Source organism: Dermacentor variabilis, chromosome 11, assembly GCF_050947875.1.
Source record: "Dermacentor variabilis isolate Ectoservices chromosome 11, ASM5094787v1, whole genome shotgun sequence".
NCBI lineage: Eukaryota > Metazoa > Arthropoda > Arachnida > Ixodida > Ixodidae > Dermacentor > Dermacentor variabilis.
The window spans coordinates 100,473,763-100,495,688 of NC_134578.1; the positions used below are offsets into that span (position 1 = coordinate 100,473,763).

General features: G+C 45.0%; 1 protein-coding gene across 1 annotated transcript in view; it reads left to right on the forward strand.

Annotated features, from left to right (window-relative positions):
* Nucleotides 1-12,215, forward strand: part of LOC142563396 (4-pyridoxate dehydrogenase-like) — a 54,501-nt gene extending 42,286 nt beyond the window's left edge. The window contains exons 9-11 of the mRNA XM_075673951.1: nucleotides 4,203-4,380; nucleotides 7,934-8,153; nucleotides 11,650-12,215. Of these exons, the coding sequence (XP_075530066.1) occupies nucleotides 4,203-4,380; nucleotides 7,934-8,153; nucleotides 11,650-11,782 (531 nt within the window). The 3' untranslated portion in view covers nucleotides 11,783-12,215. The remainder of the gene's footprint in view (nucleotides 1-4,202; nucleotides 4,381-7,933; nucleotides 8,154-11,649) is intronic.
* The last annotated feature ends 9,711 nt before the right edge of the window (nucleotides 12,216-21,926 follow it).

Genomic DNA, 21,926 nt, shown 5'->3' on the forward strand with positions numbered 1-21,926 from the left:
ACACCATGAGTGGCCACTGACATCTGGTCATAAATGGCGCGATCAGCCTTCAAGACACGATGTATGACTGCAGCCTGCGTAAGAAGATGGTCAGGTGCGATAATCTTCCTTAGTTCATGTGGTGCAGGATTAGACTGATCGAAATTGCCTGCGGGCAATGGTGGAACGTTCGCGTTTAAAACGAATATCTTGCAATCGTTGGAAGGGAAGGGATCAACCAGCGACATGCCTCTCTGGATAACCTGAGCGAAGTAGTTAAAGTTGAGGAGAGGCAACGTGGTTCAATTGTCTGCAATAGTGAATAGGGTGTACGGAAGGGCGATGTTCCTTGCAAGCATTACATCAGCACTGAGACACATCACATGGACGCCGTCCGGAACAGAATAAAATGTATTCACAGCAACGCACTTCGTGTCCTGCGGTGACAGGAGGATGTCATCAAGGGAACTTAAGTGCTGTAGTGTCTGTGGTGGAATGTCGCAGCTCTGGGGCAGTCACCGCCGTATGCACACTCAAAGAGGACGGAATGAAAAACTATAGTGTTTTACGTGCCAAAACCACTTTCTGATTATGAGGCACGCTGTAGGAGAGGGCTCCGGAAATTTCGACCACCAGGGGATCTTTAACGTTGTTGTGATCGGCCATACACCCCGCGACCTCCTTCGGTCACGGTTGGCACGATTGTGGGGAACGGGCCGATGGCCTCGTCGGGATGTTTCTCGACACGGATTAATTATGACCAGCGCGAGAATACCTCGTTCATGAGAGGCTTCAGCGATTAGGAATGATACGGCTGTCACCTGTCAGCAGCACAAACTGGCGTGTCCAAGCCAGAGATGCGCTCAGTATGACCCCGCCACCACCCATCAGATTACGATTGGCGGCGGCGAAAAGGGCGACCTACCTCCCGGATTGCTTGGACCTGATGTCAGCGGCCTCCTGACACCGAATCGGCGGGACCAGGTGTCATCGACCCCCTGGCACCAGATTGGGGGAAGTGAATAAACAACGATCACACACAGCAAAAAAGGAGCTACGGACGGCGGGACTACCACTTTACCAAGTTTTCTCCATTTCTTTGTATTTCTTCGCATTTCTTTCAATTTCCTTGCATCTGTGTAAATATATACGTGTTTTTCCAACGTCCTGAATATCGGACCCAGCGTCACGTTCCCTTACCCATCCGCCGGTATAGAGGATCCCACATCTTCGGACCCCGAGTCGCAACAACGTGCACCTAAATCAAAGTAAACTGGTGTTTTCGCATTTCGCCCCCATCTAAATGCGGCTGTCGCGCCCGAGATTCGATCCCACGACCTCGTATTCAGCAGCCTAACACGATAGCCACTGAGCAATAATGGTGCGTGAGGCCGGAATGAGATGATAACAAGTCTGATTCTAGGATTATAACGTGAGGAAACTGTTCTAAAATTGTAAACAATTCACTGGTAAGGTGCCCTGCGAAGCTGATGCGACCTGTGCACATTCCGTGCAGGGTGGGCATTCCTCCATCGGTGACGCGGAGTGCTCTTCACGCGGCAGGTGTGAAGGCATTGTTCAGGCAGCGATGCAATTCGGCAGTAATTACAGATAATTTCGCACTAGTGTCAATCAACGACGAAATGTCTACGCTGTCGACTATAGGGTAAGTGAAATTTTGTCTGGTCGGTACAGGGAGCAGATGATTTTTAGGCCGAGTGGTTAGTGCAGCGCCACCTCCGGGAACTGCAGCAGTTAAATTTCCGGGGAAGTGCCTCGGAGGTTCATTTTCGAAGGCGGATGACGAGCTTGAGACACTAGGGACAACGGCCGAGAAGCTGGTTGCGATTGGGACGGGTGATGGTGGAATAATGACGAGGAGCTGTTCCATGTAACAGTAGGGTTGGCGTTCAGCGGTTATTGGTAAAATGGAAACTGGAACGGCGTGGACTCAGTCCGGAGTGGTAACAACGACAGGTTGGTTGTGAAAGTGAAGAAATGGTACGCTTGAAGAAATGGCGGGCAATATGAGCAATTTCACGGCAGACAATGCTGAATGGTCGATCATCTTCAGTTCCCCACTGTCTGATGGAGCTTATCCTTCGGGAGGTTATCGAAAGCGTGCCGAAGGATACGGTTCATCAGAGAGTTGTGAAGTTGCAATACGGCTCACGGAAGGAACTCCGAGGTTTTCGGATCACTGACACGTGCACAAAGCATTGCAGGTGGCATTGCTTCAATTTCGCGGCGCACAGTTAGTGTCACGTCCTCTGAAGTAATGGTCGCTGCATTCTGCTGTATTCGCATGAGGTAGTCTTAACTGTGTTAGGCATGCGGGCGAACTACGTTGCAATGCTGGTTTGCCTGCTCAGAGTGCTGGCAGTTCTTGATAACATTTCAGTCTGTCGCAGAATTCTTACACACTATCAGTTTGAAATAAGTGTCCGCGATGTCCTTCAAAACATCCCCGACCTTGTCCGACTCGCACCTGTCATTGTCAGCCTTTCGGGACAGTGCAAGCACTTCCTGAATGTAAGCGACATATGATTCCGCGGACATTTGCCCATGAGTCGCTAGGTCCTTTAAGCTGTGTTCTTCCACCCGAATTGACGGCTGAAAAAGTCCTTCAGCTTCTCTTTAGATGTTTTCCAGTCCGTAAACTCTTCTTCGTGGTTGTGAAACCACACCCTCGCCTTGCCTTGCAAGTAGAACATCAGCTTGGCCAACATTATGGTTGCATCCCATCAGTTGTGGGCACTCACTGGCTCTTACATAGCAACCTAATCTTCCATGTCGATGTCATCGGTGCCAGACAAAGTGACTGGATGTTCAGGATGCGTCAGGATAGCGGTTCGGGCTGTTGTTAATGGTGCAGACCCCGTTCTATCCATCTTGATGATAATACCAAGGCGACGACCGCTGCGGAGTTCCGGGGTCTCTTGGCGATACCTTGCACCCCCTCTAAAATGCCACGGGGCAGAATAAGTGAAGCGCAATTGTATGTAGAAGTTACATAAAGGTTGTATCAACACTGCGTACGCAAGATGGCTGCCCGAACCGGCCGCTCGACTTGGTTTGGTGCCTACGGATATGGCTGACCCGGTCGCACGCCCTCCTCGCCAAACCGTCGTCATTGTTCATAGTCACACTACGCCTCATTGCTCCGCAACGATGTAAATGCTTACGCCAGATTTTCATCCACACACAATCTAGTTACACTTTGCGTATGTCAGCTACAATGTGCAGAAAATTGAACAAGAGAACCCTTATTCTGGAATAGAAATTCACTTTCGACGAATGGCTCGATATGTTGGCTGCGAGCTTCTTCCTTTATAAAAATAAACAGTGTAAGCCGGCATTTAAATTGGTTGCTTTTTAGAGCAGCCTTTACAGATATGGGGCGCCTGCCATAATTTAATTTCTATGGAAATTATGTATGTAAGCGAAGTGGTAGTAAACTTTCTATTACTAATGCTTAATTTTGGAAGAGCGGGGCTTAGATTCCCTGAGAGTATTTTGCTGCATTTATACTTGAGATATTCTAAGACTATTCCATTAATAAATATCTCTCGGCGAGAGAATGTAAAGGTTATCGGTGACACTTTCATAAAAATTGAATTGATACAATAGTAGTATGCTAAGTTTGATGCAGGGGGACATAAAGGCAGAGAAATGACCCGAGCGTAACGAGACACAGCGAGTGATTTTTGAGTCAATCAAACATCTCGTGATCAATACCATAAGTGTGCCTCCAGGTAGACGCGCAGTGAGATATGAAAGGTTAATCTGGCTCTAATGCATCAAAGATTCATACAGAGACGTTTACGCCGTGTACTAAAGCATCACGTTCTTGGCCGAAAGTTATAAGGTGAGAGGTCATCTGGCACTTATATAGTGCTACCACAGTGAAGGGTAATGTGAGTTATTTAAGAACTGGCACTTTTGCATCAGCATTGCCTGCTAGAAAAATGGATACCATTGCTTTATTTGAGCAAACGTGGTTACGCAGAAGTACAAGTCGACTATCAAACTGTCTGCGCACGGAATTTATACAAATGATCTCGTAACATCCTGAGATGATGGCGGCTACGATCCTTACTCAGAATTGTCTATATAATGGCCGCTGCCCATAGATCATGAAAGTACTTTGATAACATCGACATAATCAACAATTTACTGTCTCGAATTGTTGGAGAGTTTCATATTGCTAATACAACTTACAGATGTTGGATGGCTACTACAAGCAGAAACGAGGCCAGTACGTCTTCCAAATTGTGCCTATTCTTCTACGACCAAAATCAACCGGCTTCATTAAACTTAACAGCACTGATCCTACAGTATATCCCATCATTGATCCTAAGTTTCTCTCGAACGAGGCCGATTGGGATGTCGCCATTGCTGGTAAGTCTACTAGGTATAAGAAATATCATGGCTTTATTCTGTACTATTCTGAATGCGTGATTATAGGTCATCTGAGGGGTGAGAAGTCACAGGAAATCAGATATGCATGATTCTAGATGAATGGACACTAGCTGATTGATTTTCGAATTATTCTAGAAACCGTCTTTTTCATACTGCACGTAGAACAGCGATCATACCTGTGTGAGCCGGAGCTGTAGAATAGTTCTTCCTGCTTGGATTGCCACGTATACTAAGCGGAAATGACTTGGCGACAAAAAGATTTCATTCGGGCCTTAAAGCATGGAGTTCTTGACTGAAACGGAAATCTTCGATTCAAAAGAGCGCAGTGCCACCTTACGAACACCTTGGGTGGAATGCCCTGTTTATAAATATTTATAACAAAATCTTATCGGAGCAACCGCTTCTTGTAGAATTACAGTGAAGTACTTAACAAAAAACACTCTTAAACAGGTGCTACTATAATGTCCTGCAGCATCCTGTCTGATAAATATTAGTTATATAAATGATATCCTACAAAAGTGCAAGGAAACATGCGTATAGGTGTGGCTTTGTAGGCTGACAGGAGACGCTGCTTAATATTGTCACGTGGTGGTGACGTCACGTAGTGGTGACGGTGGTGACGTCATGATGTCAGGTGGTGGTGAATAACACAGTAGCAATGCTGTGAACGACAAAAAATAACTTTTATGGGAGAACCAGTGCCCACAAAACAGGCTAGACTGATAGCACAACGGTAGCGGCGAACACGGTCGGCGATCGTCGAAAATCCGATCTGCGGGTCGAGCGCGTCGGCTTTTATACATCAAGCGTCGAATGTTCCAGACTAATCGTTGTGACCCGCGTTCCTTCCACAAAGTTCTACAGCATTCGCGTCACGCGACCAAATCAGATAACATAAAGTTCGGCGACAACAGACAGCGAATAGAAGCATCGATAACTTTCCAGAAACTTCGGATACATGCAGGCGCGTCCCGCGCTGTGCGATAACATTTGTTGTGCGGCGAAATATGGTCGCCCGATAAAGATAAGTACACGTGTCAATATCTAGCACCGGCAATGAAAAAAAGCGGGTGCACTTAGAAAGAAAGAGGTTGATCTCTATATTCATATATGTGGTTTTGTACACGCGTGCTCACTGTGACATCAAAATTAGAGATATTGCGCAGCCCCTCTAGTATCTTTAAAATATAGCATCTTGGGAGCAGCGGACGCGCTTCTGATAGCCTACGAACTTTACTCGTGCAAGCATAGTGGCTATAATTACATTTTTTCCAAGTATACAGATCGAAATAAGTAAAGCTGAGGCAGAGTAAAACTTAACCTGGGCCCGCATTCACAAAGAGCTATTAGGTAAAATTATTCGTATGCGCAAAAAAAGCAAATCCTGGTGCCAGACATATAATTAACAACGACAGCTGGTAAATGGTAAATCTCAGTTGCAATAGAAAAGCTTTGTGAATTGGGCCCATGGTTCATGCCTTTCCCAAGCAGTTCACTTCTTTCTGTGGCTTTTTTTAAATGACTACTCACAGTACAATGTCCAAATATAGCACATTCTCGTAGTCGACACTCGATTCTCCCATTGGAAACATTGCCGTTCATATTGAGTAGTCCAAGTGAACAAGCAATACGTTTTCAGAGAACATTTATGCAACTAGCTGCAATCTTCTTGAAGTTCTGCTTATTAAAATAACATTGCGCTGGAAAGTTTAGAACATGAAAGTTGGTATTGACTTCGCTCAATACTGGTTAATTTTCGGTAATATAATGCTTCAGCCTGTTTCTTAGTGACTGTTAAAACGTGTTCTGTCACTACGGCGATATCACGCACGGGACATGTTCAGATTACCAAAGTTCCAGTTTTCATTTGAATATCACTTAATTCAGCACTATTAACATGAACTCACATTACAAGCTGGATCTTCACTGACACATGTAGATTTTGTGTGTACTGTGCTTTGGTAAATTGCCATGCGTCGTTCATAAAAAATAAAATTCGTTCGCTTTACGCGCCAAATACACGATTTCAGTTTGACGCGCGCTGTGGTGGGGTCTGGTATATTCTCGCCATGTTCTCTTTTGTTGCTAGACTTCAATCTAATACGCAAGTGATTTTGACTATCATTGTATTAGTACGGCGGAGCAGAGACTAGGATCCAACTCACTCTCTCAAGCTCACCAGCCCAACTCCATAGCCACTAAGCTAACCCGGTAGCTTTGCTATTTCTTTAAAAGGAATAGAAATCAGCCAATGCTGATACGGGGTCTAACCTAACAAGGTGCATACCTTCCCCCGGCACATCACATCTTGCTGCGCTCGGATTTTGGGAACAGTTCACAGTAATATATCGAGATACAGCACATTCTTGAAGTAGAATTCGATTTCTCACATTAGGAAATGACGTCCATATTTGCTGATCTAGCAGTGTGAGTCATATGTATTCAGGAATCATTTACGTTGATAGGGCCAATCTTCTAGCAATTGTGCTTATCAAACCCAATTTGCACCTGAATGTCTAGAACAACCTAGCTGATATTTTGTTCGGTTAAATTAGCCCCTAATAGTAGCTGATATAATGATACAACCTCGTTCTTGTCCTCTAATGACGTGTTCAGTCACCACGATGCTATCACGAGTGAGACATGTTCAGATGACCAGACTTCATGTTTTACTATGAATATTACTATTTTCTGTGCACTATGAACTAGAACTCAATATTATCAGGTGAATTTTTACTGGCACCAATAACGTTTCGGTCAACAGCCGTGCTATTTTATATTACCACGCTTCCGTCTTTGAAAAATACGATTACAGTGCTTCAAGTGCTAAGTCCTGAATATCTTCATGAGCACGCCGCTACTTAGGGGCTTTTGTATATTATGGACCATCTTGCGCTCTTTAACGTGAACAAGATATAAATACACAAGTGAGTTTGCATTTCTCTTCGTCACCCCTCTACCTCAATCTGCGCTGCCCAACGCCACCGCCATAAAGCTACCGCGGTGGGTTTGTGATTCTATTAGTTTTTTGCCACAGTTAGTTTTCAATGAATTATCACGGTTATCAAAATATCGCTCAACGCATGGTGCAGGTGCGAAATCTATGCGGAATTTCTCGAACGTGTATTGACTTCTGTAGCAACGGAAGCAGGTCTGATCACACCGTGCGCCAGTGCGAACGATGTTTAACTTTAATAGTGTACGTGGTCAATAAAAATGTGCCTTGAATCTACAATATTTCGTGCGTATAGGAGCGCCTAAACTGCCCCATGACACTTAATTCCATTACCGACGACTGCCCAAGCCTTATTGCAATATGAGCGTTGCTTGGTTTTCACGGCACAAGTTAGCAAAATAAAGCGTTACATGCTTAACTCACACTTTGGGCATAATGTTTGTCCTTCACCGGGACTAAAACATAACGATGAGCAAAACTCTGCGTTACTGTATGACATGAGATGCTGCGCTACACTTGCTTCCAACACACTAATATACAAGGACACATCGGAATGAGTTAGCGTGTTCTTTGCAGGGGCTCGTCTGGCCGTGCAGACTTTTCAAACGGAAGCAATGAAGAGAGCCAATGTGACGTTATTCGACATCCCCGTTCCTGGCTGTGAGACGGCGGGTGCGTTGTGGAGCGACTCCTACCTACGTTGCCTCGTGCGGCAGACGGCGCACAGCGGATGGCATCCGTGTTGCACAGCGCCGATGGGCACCCACCCCGCAGCGGTGCTGGATGCAAGGCTCAGGTGAATGGTGTGACATGCTAGTCTGCTAAAGTATACTTCTAACAAAAGAGCAGCACGGCTTATGTGCACCTTTCCTACATTCACGGAGAACTTCTCGTGTCTGATGTGCGAAGGCAACAGGGGTGCAGCTTCTGCAAGAATGAAACAACCATATTCTTTATATTCCACGCAAGAAAATGCTAACCAAACTACGGGACCAGTCCTAGTGGCGATGCCACAGTGACGCTTTCGTTCCGTAGCTTTCGCTTCATATACAACAAAGGATGTTCCGCGAGTATGGTGTGTCGCAGCCTAACGTTGAGCGCCGTGATATCGTCGGCGGGGACAATAATGCTGGCATTCATTTGGAAATCGCGTTGTCTTTCCCCATGTAATTATTATGTAATGAATTCGAATATGATCTTGTCTGCTTGTGCACCTTGTAAGAGAAAGGCTGTTTCAGCAGCAAATGCACTGGATAAACTACGCTAAAAATTCCTTCCCTAGCATTATCCAAAATGTCAGTGTACACCAACAGCGCCATGCAACGGCACTCTTTATCCTGATTAGGCGACGCGCAAGCCGCGGATTCGCCTACAATTGCATTCATAATCCGGCTTTGACTAAGACATCGGTATTTGAAAAAGCGCGGGCTTGCCCATTTTGTAGCATCAACTGGGTCTACGTGAATTAGACAAGTGGCGCATCGCATCGCTCTTCTAACCCGTTGCATTCGAGCAAACAGCAGTGATTTGGTCATTTACTTCGAACGTTAATCACATTCACGCCACAGGAAGTGGTAGCTCGAGATAGAGACGGGGAGTGAATGTAAACGTTGGCGTGCCGCAATGACGGACATAGCTGCGGATATGTTTTCTCTTCTGTAATCCGGCGAAGCGCAAATTGCTGAAGCAAACGTATCGGCGGGCCCCGGATCAAGCCGAAAGCGCTACGTGTGGACGCTGTCTTGTACTGACTACAGGTACGCGCACAAACACCAGAGGCGCTAGTCGCATTCATTAAACGCGTCTATAGAGTGTTGTTTTCATTGCAGCAGCAGCGGGCGGCGGTTTTCCCTCCTTGAGCTCAGTGGGCAGCAGGTTTCTGCACCTTGTTCTGCTTTTACACATGCTAAGGCCGCGCAAGAGGCAGACAAAGACAATATCAGCCCGGCGCTTGTTGGGCTAGCTCACTTGTTTCATGAGCACACATAGTCAATTGTTTTGTTCCCATGAAGGTGAATGCATGGCGTTCTATGTGATTATCGCTGTTACACAGTTCCATAGCGTCAATATTACAGGGTGTTTCTGCGAACACTTTCAAAACTTTTTAAAGGTTACCTGTGGCAGAAAATTCAGTTCTAGTTTATGAGCCGGTCTACTCGAAGCAGCGGGCGCTATACTTGCAAAAAGAATTGAAATACAAAATCGAGTAACTCAGAAGAATTCGCTAGTTAACTTTTTAGCTATTTATCTTATGATCCATATTGAAATTTACAAATTCTAGCAGTAGACTTCGCAAGGCGGATCCAGTTGAAACGAATTTTCAGGGCGACACCAGTTTCGAGGTATAACTTCCATACCTTTGCGGAGACATGCATTAGTTTTCCAGTTATTTGTGTGCTTCAGTGCACAAAATGACATTTTGCTAACAAATTAACTGCAACGCCAATGCATTTCTCCGCAAAATTCGGCAATTGAAACTGGTGTCATCTTGAAAATTCGTTCCAAGCAGATCCGCCTTGCGAACTCCACGGCTAGAATTTGTAAATGGCACCGTGGGTCATAATGTAATTTGTTAAAAACGTAATTAGTGGATTTTTCATTAATTAGTAGATTTTCCATCAGAATTTTTTATGCAAATATTGTCCGCCACTTCGAGCAAACCAGCGCATTAACTGGACTTGTTATAGCTGCGACAGGCCACTATTAAAGATTTTTGAAAGTGTTCACTGAAGCACGCTGTATATATATATATATATATATATATATATATATATATATATATATATAAATGAGATGAAAGGAGGTTAACCGAGGGGCCCGCTTTTTATTAGTCATATCATGAGACGCCAACAAACACAGACACCAAGGACAACATAGGGGAAAGTACTTGTGCTTAATGAATGGAATGTAGAAACAGTAAGTTAATGGAAATGAAAGTGGATGAAAAAACGACTTGCTGCAGGTGGGAACCGAACCTACAACCTTCGCTTGTCTCGTGCGATGCTCTACCAATTGAGCTACCGCGGCGCTCCTTTCCCATCCACTTTCTTGGGTAGTTATGTGTACTAGTAGAGCCCTGGTAGTTATATATATATATATATATATATATATATATATATATATATATATATATATACGCAGGAAAGAGACGACGAACTTTTTGGGAGACTTCTTTTTCTTACTTAACGTTTTCGGCTGGTGGACCAGCCTTCGTCAGAGTACATATATATATATCTGTATATATATATATCTGTATCTGTATATATATATATATCTGTATGTGCAGCGGTGGCGTAGAGGTAGAACAGCCGACGCCCGCCTCGCGTGAAAAAGGTCCGTGGTTCGAATCCCGGTGCCAGCAACTTTTCACCGGATTTAAAAAAATGATCCGCGTATTGATAAAATTGCATAAACAGGCCTAGAGTGTGGCCTGATCCCGCTGACCAGAACCGGTAACGCACTCCCTCATCAGGTTCAGTACTTGGCCCAACCTCCTATATGAACACAAGGTTTTCAGGGACGACATGACCACAATTAGTACATGACCGGGGTTGTTGGAGAAGTATGGGAGAGGCCTTTGGCCTTCAGTGGGCGTAACCAGGCTGATGATGATATATATACACCTGTTATCGTTTTGCGCCAGCTAGTTGTTAAATATCCTTGTGAGAAAACTGAATAGTGTATATTCACTGATAATTTCTAAGTGTATATGTTGTATACCGATGCCTTTCGTGAGTTCGTCGTTAAGCTGGCCATGTAATTCGTTTCATTTATTCGCGAACATATTTGTTTTGCGAAGTTTTTTGCCTTCAGACGCTGATAACTCCTATAGGGTCAAATGCAAGGTTTGTGTATTTGCCGTCTTTATTCTGAGGTCAGCATCCAAGTATGAATACATTGCTGCCGCTTGTAGTTATAATAACGCTGATTTTGTTACAAAGCTTTGTCTAAATACCCTAACTATGTTTACGACATATTTCTTATCTTTTCAATTGACATAATGTTTATGGAAATGCCTTGTCGGTGAAGTGACAATATTTCACTTCAATGTGACCAGCCTGCTTCTGTCGGCAGTCTCGACAGACGCTAAACGGTGGACGATTATAACTTACGAGGAATGATGGTCACAAAGGAAGTATACGTAGCTCGACTTGAAAGAATAATCAGGATGTAGATTTCCGAGTGCATCCGGGTAACCTGTCTTGCTTGCGAGTAATGGCTTCCTGGGTTGTGCTGCATTCGTGCAATGTCAAGTTACTAGCTGCTGATTCGCTCGTAACTCTGTTTTTCAGGGTTCGCACAGTCAGTAGACTTCGTGTCGCCGATGCGTCGTCGATGCCCACGGAATTATCCGGCAACCTTAATATTCCCATGATGATGCTCGGAACGAAGGCCGCCAAAATGATAATGGAAGATAACGCTTAAGCAAAAAGAGCAGCTGAAGGCAAGCACACGGAAGAAGGACGCGCGTCTAAACATCTCCGCAAGAATAAGCTTGCTTCCAAGAGAGCAAGGGGCCCAAAATTGAAATGCATACCTGCCTCCATTGTTCGTTTCGCTCGATTGTTCCACCTGTCCTTGCCTTTGTTCCTGTAGCTGTTGTGCCTGGCACGATGGTTAAATTGCTTCTTCAGGATTAAATGGGCATACATGCGAAGAGAACATCTTTACACTCAGATTGCAATAGCGTAAGGAAGACGGTGACGTAGCGTGTTGGGTTTTATTCAATTTCCCCCTGTGAAGCAGTGCAATTCAACCAATTTGTCGCGTAGACATCCCCTTGTGTCTGGATATTTGTGTGCTGTTTCACACGTTGACATGTAATAGCACAGTGTAAACATAAACAGTCCCCCTTATGGACAAGGGGTACTGCTGACTTCTTGCGAAGAGACCTTTCTTTGGCTCGTCGGCCTATTGTTACAGCTAAGCAATTTGAAGCATGACAGTAGTGGACCCATTGTGTAACCCTAATGCGAAAGAGTTAACGGGCCAGCCAGTGATCGCCTTGTAACAGAGCGACGCGACGAAATCAGCGATAACAAGAGAGATCAGCAAGATATGAACAAGTCCTTACTGGTGTCAACGCTTCGCACTGTGGGAACACGCTGAGCAGCCGGTTAGTTGATGCTTGCGCAGTACTCTTAATGTATTGGTCGAATGTACGCTCGAGCTTCTTTTCCAAAACCGAGTCAGTAAATCAATAAATAGAAGAATAGGTTAATAAAATAAATAAAGCAATGGGCCCATCGCACGTCATCTGTTATCTAGAAACGATAGATTCTCGATTACAAGCTGACTGTGCCATCAGTACAAGTCGTGTGTCTTTCATAATTGCTTTTTTCCAGCGGTTGACACCAAACGAGGGGTAACGAGGACGTTGAGAAACTAAATAAAAACAAACACAAGAACTGCCAGCCTAATTGGTAGTATGTATTATTTTTTTCATTTGTTGCGGTCGTAAAGAAAAGCTCGTATACGAGGTGAGCACGAATACAAGTTAAGCAGGAAAACTTGCTCTTCAAGTAGTGTGGGAAAGCGGAAACATGAAAGGATTTTTTTTTGCTTTTTTTTGCTCTAAGCTGTTGTGAGAAGCGTATGGAAATGCCTCAGTAATATCATGTTCTTTGAAACAACGCGCCTCTTTGTAAGAACACAATCAAAACACGAAAAATAAAACTAAAGCATAAGGCATTTTTTTCCGGAAGCCGGGGCACACATTTATATTAGCACACAGTGGCGTTGAACTGAAGGTCACTCTGAAGCAGTGGATGTATACACATTCCTTCCACTGCGTTACTCTAGTTACTAGGTCACGGGAAGAAGTACATTTGAACTGAGCGAATAGGCACAGTAATTGAATCTGGACTACTGAGCCTCTTTTATTTCCACGAGTGCCCTGAGAGTCAGGTTATTAAAAATATATCTCCGTTATGTATGTTAGACTCTATTCGATGTGCATATTCGAAGCTTCTGTGATGCAGCATACATGGTTCACGGCACTGCGGTCGCGCAGATATGCGCTTCAGGCTAGAATTACTTCTAGACAATACCTTTTTTCCAGACACAAATATAATTTTATGCAAAGCGCACTAAACGGACTAGCATCGCTTTAATAAGAACGTTCAAGAAGCACTAGAACTGGCAAAAAAGTGCTTAACTCATTTATGGACCTAACTGGAAGAGACAATATAAGTGTTGTGCAGAATGAAAAGATTATGGTTCTACCTGTTTTTGCAACGTCGTGACTTTCACGCACAATGCTGCACTTCGTAACACAGCACACAATGCTGCAACTGAGTACACAAGTGATTTCGCACTGCCCCAGAGTATTTCACTCAACAGTGCTGGTGCAAATGGTACCGTGTGTAGAAAACCGCCGATGTGTAGGACCTGCAGGTAAATATCATTGCACTTGTGAAGTTCACAGTTACTTTCAATACGATAATTTAAGTAAGACATGTCACTGCTTCCATGAGCAAACCAGCAGTATTTGTACGTAGCCGCAGACGCATCCTCCACTTCAATATTTCAAAATTATACCTATAGTGAGGTATATGAAATAAATATATTTATGTAAAAAAAAACTATGTTTTTGCTCCGCATTTGTTATTTTGTTATCTGTACCGCCCCCCTCACGCAATACTCCTTCTGGAGCCTGTGAGGTATATGAAATAAATAAATAAAAAAAAATATATTTGTGTGAACACGATGCATCAAAACGAACCAATGTCGGTTACACAAATTGTAAGGTTGAGCACTGTTCAAAGAGCACTCTCATGGAAAACTTTCAAAGGTGCAAGGAAAAAAATTGGCTAGAGATGTGCGGTCAGTGAATACGCAGACCCACACACAAGGTCATTGGGCCCTTAGACAAAGCAATGGATACAAACTTACGATGCTCCTGTAAAAGTTGATCACCGTACAAGACCGGGATCACTTAATCTTTCCCAGTGTCATAAGATATATTTAGACAACTCCCCCCACGCCCCCAAATTGACTACGCACATCATCAATAGAGTGGTATGAATAATGACGGCGCAGGCACTCGGCAGAGAGCTTTAATTCTATTGTTGGATGTAGTCTTTTCATGCACAGATGTAATAAACATATTTCGGCTGATACCTATGACTGTTAAATCATCATTTGATACTGTAGCTGCATCGACGATGATATTTTTCTCTTGCGCAAGAAGCGGTGAAGTCGGTCAAGGCTGCAGATGACGGTAGCAGAAAGAGAAAGCAACAACCATATTTGGAATTCACAACGCTACCAATTTGTGATGCGCGGCTGTTAGCAACATTTATGTACCCTGTGCATACGGGAGTCTTGTTATGCCCACATTGAAAATGTTACAGAAGGCACTTCCTAAGGCTCACAGACATTGAACAAATTTTGAAAAGTTGATAGATGTGTAGCATTTAATGGCACAAGGGCCAGCTATGACCAAAAAGTGCCAAAACACGTGATGACAAATTGTCTTTGTTTTCTGTATGAAATGATCGAATGAGTTGGAAATGGTAGTTGTAATGTGGCCGTAAAGAGGCCTAAAACATGTCGCTGTGAAATGGATACAATACATAAGCACTGAACTAATATCAATGACTCAGGATGTGAGCTATGAGCATAAACCTTTACCTGGTGGTGGTGGTAAATATTTATTGCTTGAGCCTTTTTACATTACTTGTGAGGGGGCTCAGGAGCGCGTAGTGTGTCCGGGAGTTTGTGGCCCTCGGCGACCCTCAGAGCCCAGTCCACCAGCCGTATTTGGTCGGCTGGGTTGGAGCTGGACACCGCGGTCTACCATCCCTCGACGTTGGTGAGTTGCCACTCAGAGGGTGGCTGGAGCTCAGGGCATAAGAACATAATGTGATGAAAGTTAGCTCTCGACGCGCCGCAGAGCGTACATTCCTGTTGATAGAGGCCTGGATGAACCAGGGCGAGAAAAGCTGGAGAAAGAAAAGTTTGTGCCTGAAGCTGGCGCCAGGTACTTTGTTGGAATTTTGTTAAGGATTTATCTGGGGGAGGGTATCTCAACCGCATTTCGCGGTAGTGGAGGGTGATCTCGTGATATTCGACCAATCGGTCTCTGGCGTTATCCAGGTCATCGGACGGCGTGGCTCGGTTGACGGCTACTCGAGCGATAGAATGGGCCATCTCACTTTCTGGATGGCCTGCGTGCGCGGGCACCCAGATGAGCTTAATTGGTCTGAGGGGGGTCTGATGATTGAGAATTTTCAGTGCTGGTTCATGAACTCGGCCTTTTGAGTAGTTGCGGATTGCAGTTATGGAATCACTAAGGATAACCTCGGCAGCGGTGGTTGATATGGCCAGCGCTATGGCAGCCTTCTCCGCCTCTTTGGACGTGCGCGCCTGTATTGTGGCAGCTGTGATGTAACCAAGTTGATGGGACACAGCACTTACGGCATAGGCTGGTTTCTGTGGGTAACTAGCGGCGTCGACACACACAGTGAGGTGGTCGTGTTGGTGTTGTTTGTAGAGGCTTTTGCCCTAGTCTGCCTGCGTGTCTCGTGATGCGTGGGGTGCATGTTTTTAGGTAGAGGGAGAATAGTGATGCAGTTTTGTATGTCCGATGGTAAAGGACATGTCTGATGGGCCTTGGAAGTCGGGATTAGTCCAAGTTTGTCCAGGATGTGACGACCTTTGTTGGTAGAGGACAGCCTCTCAATTTGGGCTGTGCGATGGGCTTCCGTGAGCTCATTAAATGTGTTATGTACCCCCATGCGAAGGAGGCGCTCGTTTGGCGTGTGCCTGGGGAGGTTAAGTGCAGTCTTATACGCTTGACGTATAAGGGCATGCACTTTTTCCGTTTAGGTTCGGTTGAGATGTAGGTATGGGAGCGAGTATAGTACTCTGCTTATGACAAAAGCCTGTACTAACTTTCTCAAGTCATGCTCTCTCATCCCATTGTGTCTATTGGCTATCCGCTTAATCAGGCGCATAGTGTGGTGTAATGTAGTGGTGAGTTTGTTCAAGGTCGCCGTATGTCTGCCGTTGTTCTGCATGACCATGCCAAGCACTCGTAGCTGTGTGACCTCTGGAATGGAATACGTTTTCATGTGGATACGGATGCTGGGGTTTGGAGTTGGGTCTGTGCGACTCTTCGGGGGGTGAAGAACAAGAAGTTCCGACTTGGTGGGGGAGCACGCGAGACCTATTGCCATAGCCCGCTCCACCACCACATCGGCCCCTGCTTGTAAGGTCGCCTCCATGTCGCCTATGCTGCCTGTAGTTGTCCACAAGGTAATATCATCTGCATACAAAGAGTGCGAGAGGTTGGGAATATTTGCCAGGTCTCTGGCCATGGGAATGAGAGTAAGGTTGAAGAGGAGTGGCGAGAGCACTGACCCTTGCGGTGTGCCTCTGCTACCCAGTTGGACCTTGTCTGTTGTCAGTTCTCCCACAGTAAGGACCGCAGTCCTGGCCTGTAGGAAAGCTGTGACATAGGCGTGAGTTCTCCCGCCTACGTGTAGATCGGATAAGGCGTTCAGCACTGCGGTATGTTCCACATTGTCAAAGGCCTTGGTCAGGTCGAGTGCTAGTATGGCTCTTGTGCACTTGGCATGCCGGGGGTGCAGGACTTCTTCAGAGAGCTGAAGCATGACGTCTTGCGTGGATAGATGCCCGCGGAAGCCAATCATAGTGTGAGGGACGAGATTATGTGTTTGCATATGCTGTTGGAGTCTTTCTAGTATGACATGTTCGAAGAGCTTACCTAGACATGAAGTGAGTGAAATCGGACGTAGTTTTTTTAGGTCTAGCGGCTTGCCTGGCTTGAGAATAAAGGTTATCTTAGCATGGGTCCACTGTGGTGGGAGGGTTCCTGCGGCCCAGTGCGAGTTAAAGAGTTCGGTTATCGCCTGTATCGACCAGTCATCAAGGTTTCGAAGGGCTTTGTTCGTGATGTTATCCTCCCCTGGAGCGGATGTGGTTGTGAGCTTATGTAAGGCTGCGCGGACTTCCCAGACAGTGATGTCTGCATCTAGTTCTGGATTGTCCTGGCCGGTGTAAGTAGGTAAGGGGACCCTTGTGCGGTCCGCCAGATATAGGGGTTGAGAGAGTCTAGTAGTGCTTTGTCTTCCGCTGGGTTGCTGTGCAGCAGCCGCGAAAGATTCTTGCGCTGTTGGATCTTGTTATTTTCGGGGTTTAGCAGGCATCGCAGGAATGACCACGTGTTCTTTAGGCCTAAATTCGCACTCATCCGGTCGCAGAGCTGCCCCCACTGTTGGCGTGTTAGGTGTGTTGCGTGCTCTTCTATTTCCCTAACAAGGGCCGCGATTCGGGTTTTGAGTTTGCGATTGTCCTTATTTGCTAGCCAGCGTTTCTGTAAACTGTTGTGTGCCTCCCACATGTGTAATAGCCTACTGTCTGCGAGTTCTGAGTCTGACGCGGTTGGTACCTGGGATGTGGCCATTGTGGTATCTGCCATTAGTTGCTGCACCCACGTGTCCAGGTTATCGATGATTTCAGGTGCGGCTGCTCTAATCCTTCGAAACCTGTCCCAGTCAGTGATGGCGACTTGGCGGCGTTGTGTCTTGGAGAGCGTACGGGTAGGCATGTAGGTGCTAAGGATGAAGTGGTCACTGCACAATGAGTTGAGCGTATTGAGCCATGTACCATTGGGTATGTGCTTAGTGAGAGTAAGGTCCGGGTTTGTGTTATGTTGGACACTGTTGCCGATCCTTGTGGGAAAATTAAGATCGTTGAGGAGCGAGAGCCCCTCATTTTGGATGAGCGTCCATAGCGTGGTACCCTTCAGGCAGTTCTTTTTGTATCCCCAGGCAGTGTGGTTAAACCTTTACCTGCGAGGAAGTGTTTTATTCAAATGGACACAAGCACTGTTGTCTACAAAGGGCTCTAGAGGTTTAGGGCTGAGAGGCAGGTGTTTTAAAAATTTGTCACTGCGGCGACCTACCGGATAATTATTCAGGTCAATTCTATGTACACTTATAATTTGTGTCACCAGTATAAAGTTGATATAGTCAACAATACTAACGCGCTAGCAACATTAGCTGGACCACAAACAAACATTGCAAAAGATAATACACGCAAACCGGAAGAATAGCAAATTAAAAAAATGCCATACAAAATACGCCAAGCACGTGCCACAATTCTTGCTACCCACATTACTAAGTATAATTAGTAGAGAACAGCTCTTTGACAGTTCACAACTCTCATTCAAAGAACTACAGAGAGCATTACAGGAAGTAACATCTTTACCACAAACTCATACACGTTTGTACGGAATTGTTGCTGATTTGTTTTAGTTGTGCTCTTTATGGAAATAGTGTTTGTGTAAGTTTTCTGACGTGTGCCATACGCAAGCATGTTTTGCCTGTACGTGAGTCATGTAAACTGCACTATGTGTTTCCTTTTTACTTTTTGGTTTTCGCCCTGTTTCAACTACCGTTATGCCAACATGTGTGTACGGTGGCCAGATGCTCTGAAGCTGTTTAAATAGCTTTCACTGCTAGTCTCCCACAAGATTGTTCCAAATAAACTGAAATTCATTCATTGATTCATTGAACTTGCGGTAGATCGTCAGTAGAGGTTGGACAAGGGCAGAGTGATGCGCAAAGTATTATTGAACGCGTAGCTTCGGAATATGGAGAAATATTTTCTAAAAGAAACGCAAGTCGGCTGCATTCAATGCACCGGGGCAACCTGCTCAGAACAAGAATCTCTTTAATGGTTTTCAATGCCTTCCTCTTACACGCTGAATGTAAATTATGCACTTTTTTACCAGAGCCTACGGGCTGAGATTTGTGCTCCTTGTTTGAAGCATAAGGCAGGTTGTAGAGCTATGTTACGAGTTTCATCATTGGCTGGAGGTCATCCGTCACGAGAACTTCGTTCTCGACACAATAGGGAGACGTAACATTCTGGCACAACTTGCTTTCTTTGCGTATTACGGTTATTCGTTACTGCCGAAAGGAGACCCTGCCCCCCTCCCTGCCTCTTTTGTTATAATAAAGAAAACAATCAAGTCAAGAGTGCTGAGCAACATTAGTACATGCACAACTCTACTCAAGTAAGCTCAGGAAGATTCCAGCATCTGAAGATCCATGTATGGTAGCTATGCAATAACCTTTGAAGAGGAGGGTGCCAGTATGGAAACAATGACTGTCTGCAGAAAAAATACGTTGCACCCTGTTCATGCAGATATGAAAATATGCCGAAATATTTTCTAAAGATATGATAATTAGGAGACCGCCCTAAGAGCTATCGGAATTATAAAAAGAAAATATCAGTCAGATTATATTTTTTAATTCTCAAATTCTTTTAGCTTTGTTTTTGCAATGGATTTCCTCTCACGCTGTGTTTTTTTATTTAAATTGATGTCAATAATGTGCAGCATAAACCACGCACAGCTGAACTACTGCAGCAGATCTAGGCGATGCTTATAAGAGCAAAGGATTATTGCTAGTACGCTGCAGTTTAGCTTATCTTTCAGTACAGTGGACACACTGCACAACTGCATGACCACACCAATGTACTCCGGAAAACATTTACCCATGACGTTTCCTTCCTCTTGCCATAATGGAGCGTCACCTGGCACTGCAAAGGTTGGTAGAACTGTGGGTTCACAGGATACATCAACTTCTGAAGCGCTTCCCTCGTGGTAATCTTCCGGCAGGTCTTTAAGTTCGCTGACGTGCGCTACCTTTGTGTATCATCTCTCAGTCGGTTGATGACGCCTTCGGTCTCAGGTGAGTATATTTACCGCATTTGGCATCGCTGAGGCAATGTAAAGCCTGCAAAGATAGATCATCACAACATCATGAAAGGCTAGTTGGCAAATTTTTGCCGACGTGACGCGTTGTGTCAAGGGACACTACACACAGGACAAGCGCAGCGTCCTATTTATGCTTCAGTCTCATGTTCCACTGTAAAGATAATTCTATTGGCAACACGTGCGTGCCATATGACATCGCTTTACGTTTACGGAAACACGACATGAAAAGCCCGTTCATTATCACATCTCTAGTGCACCTGGCAAAAAACGCGTATGTTTTCGTGAAATATTCATTTTAATCGATGCCGTTTTGTTCTGATTATATTTGGTTGCAGGACTTCAAGTAAAAATAGGCTTTCGAAATTTCCTAATGAAAGTTCTATGTTTTAGAGCTACTATACATCCATGTAACATGTTAAGGCTTGTTGGTTTCTTAATAGCTTGCTAAGAATACTAGGCGTCAGTTTTGAGAGCTAGTTTTCTTGATCGATGAAAGTTTTGATTCATCTTATTACGCATTAGATAATTGAGCATTTTATTTACTTTGGCTTGATTTTTTTGCAATATACCCATACGAACAATACTAACCTCCCATAGTAACCCGCCGTGGTTGCTCAGTGGCTATGGTGTTGGGCTGCTGAGCACGAGGTCGCGGGATCGAATCCCGGCCACGGCGGCCGCATTTCGATGGGGGCGAAATGCGAAAACACCCGTGTGCTTAGATTTAGGTGCACGTTAAAGAACCCCAGGTGGTCAAAATTTCCGGAGTCCTCCACTACGGCGTGCCTCATAATCAGAAAGTGGTTTTGGCACGTAAAACCCCAAATATTATTAACCTCCCATTGTTTAAAGGTGCTGGGCAAGTGAGTATTGCAATTTTGCAAGGGAAAAATTTCTGCTATAGAGTGGCAAACCAAACATTGGAAGTTAAAACGGTAACGCACGGCAAGAACTTGCTTCGCTGTGTCGTATGCTGTAGTGCCCAGCGAGGCGCCACATTTCACGAACGTCCATTCCCTGATTGTCAGCAAAAACTCTTCCGCTTTCTAGTTTAGCCTATAATCGCGAACATCGCGCACCGCAGATGGGCAAGCGATAACGATACACTAACACGCACGTGGTTTCTTGGCGCACGCGCAGTGAATTTCGCTTCATAAATTCCCATGCCACCCGGCGCCGTATCAAGCGACGAGGAAGAGACAGTGCTAGCCGTGCTCATCTTGCTTCAGCCGTCCCCTGTCAAGTGGTATTTGTACGAAAATAATGAACTACAAAAGCGCGGATTGGTAACTACAAGTAACTTGCTTGCAGTGGTATGCTCTTCCACTCCCAACACCGACCCCAAAAAGGTCGGCGTAGTCCCTTCCTCTGATGTGGTCTCAGCAGAGACCGTAGCCATTATACATGTGCTCCAGGTCAGCCCGGCCTTTACCGTCATTTCGCCATATGTCACGTCTCAAAAATAGGCAAAATACCGCGTGGTGATGATTAAAGAGCACTTAAAGTGAAACGAAAGCTCAGCGTATCAAGAAGCGACTAAAATATTCAGCCGTACTAGGCACAGCTCACAAAGTACATCTAACCTATTTTATCACACAGGCAACTCGAACTACTGGTAAATCAAAACGCAAATGGTGACTGCTACGTAATTGATCTTTTTCGTTTTTCACTTCTGCCATGTTCATGGCCATTCAAAGGTGGTAATGTAATAACAAAAAACTGGTCACTGGAATGCTGTCCAGCGTAACCAGTTTGTGCAGCAAGCATTCAAATACCTTAGCCAGATATAAATTGCAAATTTTCGACTGGTGGAAA